The 12,043-nt window shown below is 52.2% G+C and overlaps 2 protein-coding genes across 2 annotated transcripts; both read left to right on the top strand.

The window, feature by feature from the left end:
* Positions 1-260: 260 nt before the first annotated feature.
* Positions 261-2,795, top strand: HMX1 (H6 family homeobox 1). Its single transcript, XM_031588724.2, has 2 exons — positions 261-582; positions 2,224-2,795. Exons 1-2 carry the CDS (start codon positions 333-335, stop codon positions 2,793-2,795), a joined length of 822 nt encoding a protein of 273 aa, XP_031444584.1. The 5' UTR covers positions 261-332.
* A 6,466-nt stretch (positions 2,796-9,261) lies between these two features.
* LOC116226013 (homeobox protein HMX2-like) lies at positions 9,262-11,413 on the top strand. The gene is made up of 2 exons (XM_090140099.1): positions 9,262-9,597; positions 10,084-11,413. Exons 1-2 carry the CDS (start codon positions 9,408-9,410, stop codon positions 10,647-10,649), a joined length of 756 nt encoding a protein of 251 aa, XP_089996225.1. The 5' UTR covers positions 9,262-9,407; the 3' UTR covers positions 10,650-11,413.
* The last annotated feature ends 630 nt before the right edge of the window (positions 11,414-12,043 follow it).

Raw genomic sequence — 12,043 nt, 5'->3', positions numbered from 1 at the left:
ACAGCGTTTAACTCGCATGACATTTTTATTTCGTTATTATCGTTTTCGCGCAGAATCTGGCGCCTCCGATGGGTTGTCGGATTGCTTTTTTTTTTTTTTTTTCTTCCCCATTCCCTTCCATTCCTCCTCCTCCCCCCTCCCCTCCTAGCTTGCAGGAAATGATGGCAAACCGCGATCTGAAATGATTACTCCGGAAAAAAACCCTTTTATACCAGGAGAGCATCCACGGGACTAAGCAGAGGCAGGAGGCGGCCGCGGGGCAGCGGGGAGCCGAGGAGCCATCCTCCGGCGGAGCCGGGACCCTCTCCCCTCCCGCAGCTGTTTTACCGACGATGCCGGACGAAGCGACGGAAAACGCCGGCTCCACATCTGCCCGCGTCTCGTCCTTTTTCATCGAGGACCTGCTGGGCACGGAGGGCGGCGGAGGGGCGCGGAGGGCGGCGGCGGGAGGCGGAGGTGGGCGCGGAGCTCCGCGCTGCGGCCCCCACTCCCCGCTGCGCCTCGGAGCCTCGAGCTGCCCGCTTCGCGAAGCCGCCGTCGGTTGGTACCGCCGAGCTTTCTTGGGCTGCGCCAGCCCCGACAGTAAGTTCCCTTTCCCTACGGGACCCTGAAGGAAATGGGGGGTGCTGCTGTCCCCTCCCCAGTGAGTCCGGTCCCGTCGCGGTCCCGAGTGGGGAGGGAGAGTGGTGCTGCCGGGCTGTCCTTCGCAGCCTTCATCCCTCTTCTGTCCGGAGATTTCGGCTGCCCAAATTTCCGGAAATGCTCTCAGGGTGTTGGACACCTGGAGAGCCTCCGCCCCGCCTGCTGCTCGTCCCGAAATGTCAACAGCGGGGGCTGTTCTCTCTCTTGGAAATTTTTTCCTTTATTTCTTCCTATTATCATTTCTTCCTTTTCTTTTATTATTTTTTTTTTCTGCTTTAAGCTTCCCAGTAACCTCAAAAACCGGGAGCACCGTCCCCGTAGAAGAGTCCCGAAGCAGGTCTCTATAGCACCGGCCCTATAACCCTCTCCCCTCGGTGCAACCGAGGCCCGCAGCCCCTTCCCCGCCGCTCTCCGCGCACTGCGGGGCTTCGCAGGGAGAGGCTTCTCCTCCCACTCGGGCTCCGGGGCACAAGTTAACATCTGAAAAAGTTTATGGGCTGCGATCAGCGGTTGGTTATTTTTATCCTGATAGAAAAAATATTGTCCCTCGGCGCATCCCTTTGATTCCGTGCTGGGCTATGGGGTTCACACGCTTACTCAGTACTGAGTAGAGGCATCATTTATAATCCAGAGGTTTCCTTTTACAGGGATGGCTTTATTAATATTTTTAGTTTCTCTCTAAAGTACATCTAGAAAGAGAAAATGACCACCAAAACAACTGCTTGGTTTTCCTCCCTTCTTTTTTCTTTTTCTTTTTTCTTTCTTTTTTTCTCCCTTCTATTCTTCATTCATGTTCTTCATTTCATATTCTTCATCCTTCTATTAGCATGTTATCCTTCTTTAGAACTCCAACTGGAAAACCCCCTATGGGCAACCACCTCCATGCTGGAGGCAATGTCCCGATATTAGAGCAGCTGATCCCACCGATGTGGTTTATGCAGCTGAGAATAACATGAAGCAATAGCATTTGTTTGCTCCCTCTCTTCATAAACATGCACTCACTGATACACTTACCCCATCTATACACACCCCAACATACTTACGTATGTTCTTGTAAATATATGTGAACATACGTGTGTAAATGCATTGGTATATGTGTGTAAATATATATGTGTGAGTGTATAAATGTGCAAGCACATAAGTGCCTGTATATAAGTATATATATACTTATATGAATATATACGTGTGTATATAAATGGCCATGTATATGCTCTATATACTTGTGTGCAAAACATATAAAGTGTACAGATGTTATATACGTGCATATATATAAGCATATATGGATGTTATATACATACATACATATGAACATAGGTATATGCGTATAGGTATATCCGTGCACATAGGTATGTATGCACACATATACGAGTATGCACTTACACATATATATATGCATGACATATATTTTATGTGTTTATTTGCCACTATATGGGAGTCCTTCACAACACAAGGAGCACTAGCAGCGGCCTCAGCCCCTGGTTCGCTGCCCCCGCACCGCGTTGTTTCCCCTTGCGATGCCCGGGCGGTGGGAGACGCTCCTCAGAGCTTCCCCCAACCCCAGCGCTGTGCCTCTCTCCGCAGCCAGCGACCGGGACTCGCCGGAGCTGCCCGAGGACACGGAGCGGGCGGGCGGCGGCGGGCGGGCGGCGTCGCGGGGCCCCGCGGGCGGGCGGCAGAGCTCCGGGGGCCGCGAGGAAGAGGAGGAACGCGGCGAGGAAGCGGGTGAAGCGGAGCAGAGAGCCGCCGGCCGCAAGAAGAAGACGCGCACGGTGTTCAGTCGCAGCCAAGTCTTCCAGCTGGAGTCCACGTTCGACGTGAAACGCTACCTGAGCAGCTCGGAGCGGGCCGGCCTGGCAGCCTCGCTGCACCTTACCGAGACGCAGGTGAAGATCTGGTTCCAGAACCGCCGCAACAAGTGGAAGCGGCAGCTCGCCGCCGACCTGGAGGCGGCCAACCTCTCCCACGCCGCCCAAAGGATTGTGCGGGTCCCCATTTTGTATCACGAGAACTCGCCGGCCAGCGCCTTGGGCTTCGGCCTGCCCCACATGTCCCCCCCCTTGGTGGGCTTCTCCGGCGGCGTCAGCTACCCCCTGGGCACCTTCCCCGCCGCCTCCCTCCCTTTCCTCCGCTCGCAGATGACGGGACTCGTCTGAGCGCCCACCTGTGTCGGGACCGCGGCCCCGAGCCCCCTCCCTTGGCTTCCAGCTTCACCCTCGGACTTTTTCTTTCCACTTTCACCATTTTCCGCTTTTCGACTTTTATTTAAAAAAAAAAAGAAAAAAGAAAAGAAAAAAAAAAAAAAGAAAGAAAACGTGCAATAAACTTACCGCTGGGGTTAACGCAGAGCGGCGCGCAGCAGCACGGAACCCACATGAGCGCAGCCATGAGCCGGAGGCCGTTCAGAGCCCCCCCCCCCCCTCCTCCCATCCCCGCCACGCAGCCAAAGAAAATCCGGCCTCGGCCCCGCGCTGACGCGGAGCGGCGTTTTCCCGGGGGGCCGCAGCCCCTCAGCTCCCCCCCGAGCGTGAGACGAATGTACGGCAGCGCCAGGCCCGGGGGCTCCTCCTGGCCCCACCACTCCCCCCCGCCCCACGGACGGCGAAGCCTCGGTGTCCCTCACCGCGACCTCCGGACCCCTTTCCCCGCTGCTCCGCGCAGGGTTCGGCGGACCCCCGCCTCCAGCAGCTCCTCCAGGGCCCTTTGTTTCAGGCCACTTAATTGGTACAGATTGTTCTGCTGTTTTTCTTTTTTTGCCCCTTTCCATTGTTACTCATTTTCATCCGATCGATACCCTCGGGCATGTGCGGTTTTCCCCCGGTCTTTTATTTTTTTGGTTTGAAGCAACTCGAAGGCAAATTGTTGGAGGGAATGTCGCCCCGCCGAAGTCAGAGCTGTGAGGATTTGTTTTCTTTGGTTTCGGTTTATTTCCCTGATAAAGCGGCCTCTAAAAATACGCGATGGGAAAAATAATAAAAAAATAAAAATAGAGAGAGAGAGAAAAAATAAGAAAAAAAAATAAGAAAAGCAAAAGGACCATACTGTGGTTTAATAGCTGGGTTTGCCTTCTGTTTGGGTCTCCCAATGGAAGCTGAGGAAAACGCACCTCCACTTTCCAATCTCTTATGGGCTCGGTTTGTTTAATTGATTAATAGTTCGCACTGGCAATTAAAAAAAGGAAAAAGGAATTCAGACGGCGGCAGACCGGGGAGCTGTACGGCTAGTTATGCAAGCTGGACTGTAATGTGATATTATATGAAGTATTATGCATGCCAAGCTTATTTTTTTCCTTTAATAACTGTTTTGTTTTCCCCTCTCTCCGCACTGCTAAAATGAATTTCGGATCCCGTATTGTTTTCCAAAAGTTGGATTTTCTTTTTCTTTTCCGAATATTAAGGCAAAAATGACCTTGCAAAACTCAGCCTTGACGGAAAATCAGGCTTTGATCCTATGTTTTAGGGCACAATCAGCAGTAATGTAAGCGGGCAACACTCCGGGTCCCCGTGAGAGCAGCCGGGTCTGGGCTCCGCTGGGGTCTGTACGTGCGATCCGCTCCCCAGAGAAGGAATGGCGATCCGATTCTCACTGTTCCCTCCGCTTTGCATTGTATTGGGGGCGATCTCACGCTTTCTTGTTGTGAAATCGATCGGCGGAGCTTCGGCTTTGATACGAAACCCGAGAAGGGTCAGGGGCGGATTACAACCTCTCCACCGCTACTTTTTTTTTTTTTTTTTTTTTTGGCTTGTAACACGGCTCTGGACATCAGCACTGTTGAAGTAGGGACGCTAAAAGCCTCAAAAGCAGAATGAAAACAAATGTAATAAAAGTTAAAACATACTGCGGATTCCTGCCGGGATGCTCGCTCCGACCTGAGCCCCGTTTTTGGGACCTATTTCTCCACTGCTCTGAAATCCTTCGTCTGATTCCGGGAGAGCTTCGCCACGCTGTTTTCTTTGCATATCTGTGAAAAACTTGGGGTGAAATGTCCCCAAAGCGGTGATGTGACCGCGAGGAGCGGAGGAGGACGGGCGCGGCGGTGCCCCGCGGGACGCAGAGCCTCGGGGGCTTCGGCCTTTCGGAGGTGACTTTGGGCGACGTTTCTTCCTCTGGCCTCAACATTTGGGTTCGGTGCCGCTCGGAGCCCGGATCGCCTGGAGGACAGCGGGCAGCTCGTCCCCCCCGTCGGACTCACCTCCTGCCGGGGTAAAACCGGACTCTCCGCGCTCCTATCAATCAGAGCTGATTGTAACCCAGCGCGCAACGTAACGCCCTCCGCTCTCCACATGCCTTTTCTTTGGAGTAACATATGAGATTATTATACTTCTGATTCTACTAAATATATTTTTTTTTCTTGAAGTTAAGGGACTGGCAGGGCTCCACGATCAATCGGATTTTTAAACTGTGTTTTGACATTAGTTCGGGTTTTTTTTGTTTTTTTTTTTTGTTATTTTGTTTTGTTTTGTTTTGTTTTTTTAAAAACGTGCTGATTATATCAATAAACAGATTTTTTTTTCATACACTGTATTTGTAACTTATGATCATAGTAAAATATTAAAAGGTGCAAGACGTGAATTCGTCTAAGAACAAAGTGCTTACTTATGCCTTATTCTGTACGTGCAGGAAGTGCTTTAGAGTCTTAGATTATTAAAACTGTGTACTGAAAGTGGGAACGCAGGCACCTCAGGATTCTTTACCTCGTAGATTTTTAAGGACTGTTCTCACTGGCATGAATGGCATGAATATTCTGCAGGATGTAGACGAACAGCTCTCATTAGTCATAAATCGGCCATATTCAGCAGGCCAAAATATATATTAAAAAAAAAAGCTCACCCCCAAAATGACAGCAACGGATTCTCCGCAGTTTTCGTCCTTACGTATGTCTTTATTAAGCAGAATATAGAGGTGATAGCCATGCTTAGTGCTTCAGCAAACAGAATGGTCAAAGAAATATGTTGGTGGACTCTACAACTCAAAGCAGTTTTGAGAAGGCTGTTTGCGACTTACAGAGACATACGTTGCTTCTTTATAGATCAAAGCAACCTCAGAATAGCTTCAAAATAAATCCAGTTATACTACAGCTGTAATATTATTATGCAGCATAAATCCTCTTCTGTTGACATTTACTTAATGAATGCTGCTACAACAGCTTAGCTAGATGGCACTCCAGAGGCGAGGCGGTGGAGAACCTTGCCAGGCTGCTCACAAAGGTACCTTGTGTTTATTGGGAGCTAATAGAAATAATTAGCGGTAAGGTGGCCTTTTTAGCGTTTTTTAAAGCAAAGCAAAAGAATATCGGCACATGATACGAAACGACCCTCTGAAATAAACTAACTTAGCCGCTGTAAGATGTTAATATTAACTACACTTTAAATGAAGGTGATCGATACGCTGAAAAGCACCTTGTTACATGGCTGCCCTGCAAATGGTACATCGCTCACCCCCCGAAGATGGTCTATAACTTTTCTCGTAGGCATGGGTCTAAAATATTCATGCAAATCAATACTTAATAAATCTCATAGGTGCGCGCTGGCTCCACTGTTGAACAATGTATTGAGATCGATTTTTTTTTTTTCTTTTATACTGCATTACTTTGGGAGAGGCTGTCTGCACCCTTGCAGTGTGTCGGTCGGGGCGCACATCCTGCGCCGTGCATCGATCGGGGCCGCGCTCCTGCAGTAGCGCTGCCGGGCTCCGGTGCCTCCGGCTACAGCCGGGCAACGCCACTGCTTCCCCCAGTCCAAAGAGCCCAACTGTACGGCGGAATTCTTAGTGCTTCATTTAACTGGCCTGAGGTTCTCAACACCTCTTGCCGATCCTACGTTTCAATTTCTGTGTATTGAAATATACGCATAGCTATGTGTGACTTATGAAAATCTAGTCTTAAGAAGAAATCATAAAGCCCTTCCCTTCCTCCTCTCCTCTCCTCTCCTCTCCTCTCCTCTCCTCTCCTCTCCTCTCCTCTCCTCTCCTCTCCTCTCCTCTCCTCTCCTCTCCTCTCCTCTCCTCTCCTCTCCTCTCCTCTCCTCTCCTCTCCTCTCCTCTCCTCTCCTCTCCTCTCCTCTCTCCCGCTCTTCCTCTTCCTTCCTTCTTTTCCTTCTTTCCTTCTTTATTATTTCTTTCCTTCCTCTCTTTCTCCTTCCCTCCTTCCTCCCTTCCTTTCTCTCTTCCTTTCTCTCTTTCCCTCTCTCCCCCATTCTCCCATTCTCCTTCTCTTCTTACCATGGATTGTATTTGCTCTCCCTTCTCTCCTTAGCAATCCCAGCCCATTGAGCAGCAAGGTATTGCATTATTCTGAAATCCCCTGCAGGATTTCTCTGCACATCTCTTATATCGTGTGCAGACATTGCATGGAGGCAATTTATCTGACTTCGAATTCACCTTAAAGGCTGACAAAAGCTTTCCAAGAGGGATGTTCTGTCCCAGGGTCACAGAAGGCCCGACCCTGGCTTCATCCAGTGCCTGGAGGTGAAGGGTCGGCTCAGACAAGCTTCCCCTGAAAAGTCCCGTTCCGTGTGACACTTCTAGCTGCTGAGTTTTTAATTATTATTTTTTTTAATACACTTTTTTTTTGGACAGCACTTCTCTCTGAGACCCGCTCCCCTGGGCTGTGTCCCAGAAGAGAAGAAGGGACAACTTAAAGGCTTCTGCAGAGGGCCTGTGGGCTCCAGAGAGGGCCTATTTACTGCCAGCTGCATCAGGGATAAGGCGATCCCGATCCCATAAGCCAAGTAAAGGCAGACTCTCACTTTTCTGTAAAACCTAATCAGATTTCAATTCAATGAGATTTAGCTTGAGAGTAGCCTATTTTTTTTTTTTCCTTCTCTGAGCTAAAATGGCAATGCGGATACACATGCCGACCGATCTCCTGTAAAAAGCTTTCTCAGGTAAAAAGGATTCCATCCCGCTCGACTCGAGCTTCTAATAGAGGAATATATTATTAAAAGCAAAAGATCTGCCCCTCGGACTCGGAGACAGCGCGAAGAAAACGCGGGATGAGAATATCCCAGTGTCGGAAAATCTTTAACTACTGTAGGAAAATCGTTGTATTCAAGCCGTGTGCACCTCTCCCGAGGCCTTTTGGGGCCGGGAAGTGAACTGAGATGGTGCCTCAAAGCCACTTCCCTCTCTCTACCCCCCCTCCCCGGCTCACTGTTTCCCGGGCTGCTCTCCCTATGCTGAAAATTCATCTTTTCAGCTTCTTCACATTTCTCCCTGCTGCTTCCCGGCCCTCCCCTCGCACTATCGCTCCTTTAACGGGACATTTCCACCCCACCGGCCCCGTCAGCCTTGCGCAAGGCATTGCGAGACAAACGCAACGACTTCAGGCATTTGGCCAATGACCGTGTTAATGGAAGAGGAGGTTTTTATTTTTGTCGCCTGGTGGGATAAATCCAGCTTCCCGTCAGGCGGCTGCATTAAATCTGAGTGCACTTCAAAAGTGTAACAAATTTCCATGAAAAAGAGCTGCAAACCGCTCTCCCCAGAACCACAGCTTTAAAGATTAACGCGGTCCGAAACCTTAAGAAGCCCCGATTTCAGCTCACGGAATCTCCGGCGTAACAATATTTAAGAGTCTGTCAGCATTTCTCTTGTCAACTCTTTTTCAAGAGCTACTCGCTCGCCCTCAGCAGTTTTCGTGATGGAAATATTGCGATTGGGACTAGAAGTCCTTTTAAAAGCCAGTGACAACATTCCCCTGGCCTTGTACAGAAGTGCAGGATGGGAAGAGCTGGTGACACCTCTAACTCAGCAGAACACCCAGCCTGGTACAATGTAATAGGTTTTTAAGGCGGTGTTGGTAGGTGGTGGGGAGCAGTTCTGCGGATACCACAGAGCTCTGAGTCTTAAAGAGCACCTGGAGGACTTGCGTTAATAGCGCAATTCTTTCATCCCCCGAAAGGTGTGCACCCGTGGGAGGGATCGAGGTGCCCCGGCATCACAGGGCTCAGCCGGCAGCGAAAGGGTCCTTTCTGCTCGGAACTCTCTGCAGAGATGGTCTGATTGCTCTCCTTGCTACTCTGCTTACCCATTTCTGCATTTCTTAGAATAACGGAGTAGCCCGAGTTTAAAGGAAGCCACAAGGACCACCGAGTCCAACTCATCGTTCCCATATCTCGCCTTCCTTTTCTCTACTTTTGTCTCTCTTCCTTCGTTAAGTGCCTGTTCACTGCCTCCTCCCTCTTGATGACAACCCTCTATCATTCACTCCTTTGTCGCTTTTACCCTCTGTGCAAAATTTCCCCTCCACCTCTTTACTCTTCCAGATTCCAAACCCTCTTCTCCCACATCCCTCCTTCCGTTCGCCCTTTCTCACATCCAACCCTTCTCACCTCATCTCTTTCTCCCTCAACCATCACGCCCACATTTCCACCCTCCTCCTCATCGCCTTTCCCTGGGCTCCGTAGGTCCCAGTCTCCCCAAGTGAAGGTGCTGAGCAGGGCACTCAGCCCTGCCTTGCCCCACTCCCCCCTGCCTAAGGAACCTCATTCTCAGGAAAAAATAAAAAAATAAAAAAAATAAAATCCCAAATCCTTCTCTCCTCTTCCCTCTTGCTCCCTCCTTTCAGCGATTCCTCACGGCCTTTCCTTTCCCTCTCCTCCCGCACCGCTCCCTAAGCCCTCAGCCCTTTGGCTCCTTCTAGCTCCATCTCCTCTCTCCTCCCTCCTCCTCCCCGACCCCTCCTTCTCCTCCCCCTGTCCCCAGCCCTCCCTCCGCCCCGGTTGCCGCTTTCCCTCAGCAGCCACTCCTGCGGCTGGGCTCGGCGCGCCATGGTGCAGCTCGGGGGCGGCTGCGGAGCCCCACAGCCTCTCCTGGCCCCATCGTCGGCCTTCAGCATCGACAGCATCCTGCAGCCCGGTCCTCGCTGCCAGGGCCGGGAGCAGGGTAGGTCCCGCTGCGCGCTGCCGGAGGACGAAGAGGAGGAGGAGGAAGAAGAGGGGCCTGCGGAGGACCACCCCGGTAAAAGCTCCAGCGACTCGGGTACTAAGCAGGCAGACCCGCAAATCCGGTCGCAGCCAGGCACCCACCCAGGACGGAGGTTTAGCCGCGGGCCTCCAAACGGGACCGCGCCCAGGAGGCTCGGGTGGGGAGGGCACACGCACACCCACACCCGCGGGCTTCATTCCCCACAGCAGTTAGTGGAAGTGAGGCTCTGTGGGAGGACGTGAACCCCTCTCGAAACCACCTGCTGTCAGAGGCCCCTCCCGGCCTCCTTGGTCGTTTTTCTCGTGTCCCGGAGCCCCCTCCCACTCCGACTCACAGCGGCAGAGAGATTTCCTTTAGATGCTTACTGCGAGCTCCTCTCCCTCCTCCCCACGAGTTCTTCCCACGGAGGCTGGAGGTGGAGGGCGGTGGGCAGTCCCCGGCCTCTCCCCGGCCGCGGGTGCGTGCATGCGGGGCGGCGGCGGTGGGGTGGGGGGCTGACGCTGTGTTTTGCCATTGCAGGCAGCGAGCGGCTGCTGGCGCAAGGGCCGCGTCGTGCGGATGCCGAGGCCGAAGGCGCGGTTTCACCTCTCTCCACGGAAAGGTTCCGCGGATGCCGGCAGCCGTCGCCGCGGGATTCTGGGGGCTGCAGCAGGGAGAGCAGCAGGTGTTCAGCGGCGGGAGGCAAGAAGAAGACGCGGACCATCTTCTCTAAGAGCCAGGTCTTTCAGCTGGAGTCCACCTTCGACGTGAAGCGCTACCTGAGCAGCGCCGAACGAGCCGGCCTGGCCGCCGCGCTGCACCTCACCGAGACGCAGGTGAAGATCTGGTTCCAGAACCGTCGCAACAAGCTCAAGAGACAGCTGTCGGCCGAGCCCGAGGGTCTGGGCCAAGCGGAGCCCCCAGGGGAGCCCCCGCCGCCTCCCACCGCCTCTTTCTCCTTCCCGGCCCTATACAAGGACAGCGCCCTGCTCAGCCGCTGCCTGCTGCCGCTCCCCTTCCCTCTGTTCTACCCGGGCAGCGCCATCCCCTACCTCTGCCTTCCCGGCCCGGTTAAGCACTTCAGCCTGCTGGAGGGAGACGTATAGCCTCTCCCTCCGGCCCCCGCCCTGTCTATTGCCGGGGGCCGATGTTCCCTGTGGCCCCGCCGTGTCACCGTCCGCTTTCGCCCCGACCCGCGGCAGTCGCTCCCAGGCCCGGGGTCCCTCACACTCGGCCGTGTGCCGCGGTGTCAGAGCTTCAACGAGCGTTGCCCTCTGCTCGAGACGGAGAAGAACGGAGCTGCCAAAGAAACCGGGATGAGTTGCGTCTCCCTTCCCTCCGCAGCCCCTCCGTGCCCACGGTTTAGGAAAGACGATGTTCTGCTTCAGCCCACGGGAATGGTGTCATCGTGGCTGCCCCAGCACCGTGCCTCCACCCGAGAGCGTTGGTTACAGCCCCATCCACTCCGTGCTCTCCTCTATCTCACATTCTCCGCCTTTAGTATCCCCCCAAATAACATTTCCCCATCTCTGACACTATCAAAATACAGACATCTCTCTAAATCTCTGTAGCTACTCTTTCTGAATTTTGAATTTTCGAACCAAACAAGTCCTTTGTCACACTTTGTGCTAACCGGTTCCCAAATCAGGGCCCGTCTGATGTTTTGCACACAAGTTACTCATGCTCCTTACGCTAACCCCGGCCCCGATAGCTCAGGGGATTATTTTATCTGCTGCCCTATGGTAACGAAGTGCTTTATTTCTTTTTCTTTTCTTTTTTTTTTTTTTTTTTAACCTCCCCCCAAAATTTCCAACCACGTTTGTCTTTTTTTGGTTTACGAGTTCAAACGCTTTATATGACGAATTGGGAAATAAAGCTTTTCTATCAGAAACCCGAGCTGAATGCCTGTTCCGTACAGCCACTCCTGGGCAGTGTCCAAAGAAAGACGTTTCCTAGACTGCATCGACGGGTTTTTGTTTTAAAAATGAAGGTTGAACGTGCAATTGTGGTACAGCGAAAATCAAAAGCGCGTGCTAAAATGGGTAACCTGTTGAGTTTCCCAGAGGGAAAAAAATATAAAAAATATAAAAAGAGAGAGAGAGAGAAAAAAAGAGAGAACGGAAGATGTATTTGGACTTGATAAGGATTGGTTTTACTTCCTTTCCCTACTTTCCTTCCATGCTCATTTCAGTGGTCAATTAGCGCGGGTGCGCAACGAACCTCCGTGCAGCGGAATCTCCCGGCTCAGGACAGCCCTGGAGATTCCCTTCCAGGGCGGGGCTGTGGCCGGGTGCCATGCAGGGCAGCGCGGTGCTAATGCAGCCCTTGTGCCGAGAGCTTCCGAGCAGCTCCTTCGCAAACCCGGGGTAAAATTTCCTCCTGGTTGCAATCATCTGCTCGCCTTGGTTGCCCTGTCCTCCTTTTCGGTTAGTCTTGAATTGGAGGTCAAGTATAAGAAGGTGTATCGGTGTATTCGGGGTCAAGTATCTCAGGGTGCTCC

This window comes from Phasianus colchicus, chromosome 4 (genome assembly GCF_987193195.1).
Source record: "Phasianus colchicus chromosome 4, bPhaCol1.hap1.1, whole genome shotgun sequence".
Lineage (NCBI taxonomy): Eukaryota > Metazoa > Chordata > Aves > Galliformes > Phasianidae > Phasianus > Phasianus colchicus.
The sequence above is the reverse complement of the archived record's forward strand: the minus strand, read 5'-3'. Positions and strand labels throughout refer to the sequence as shown.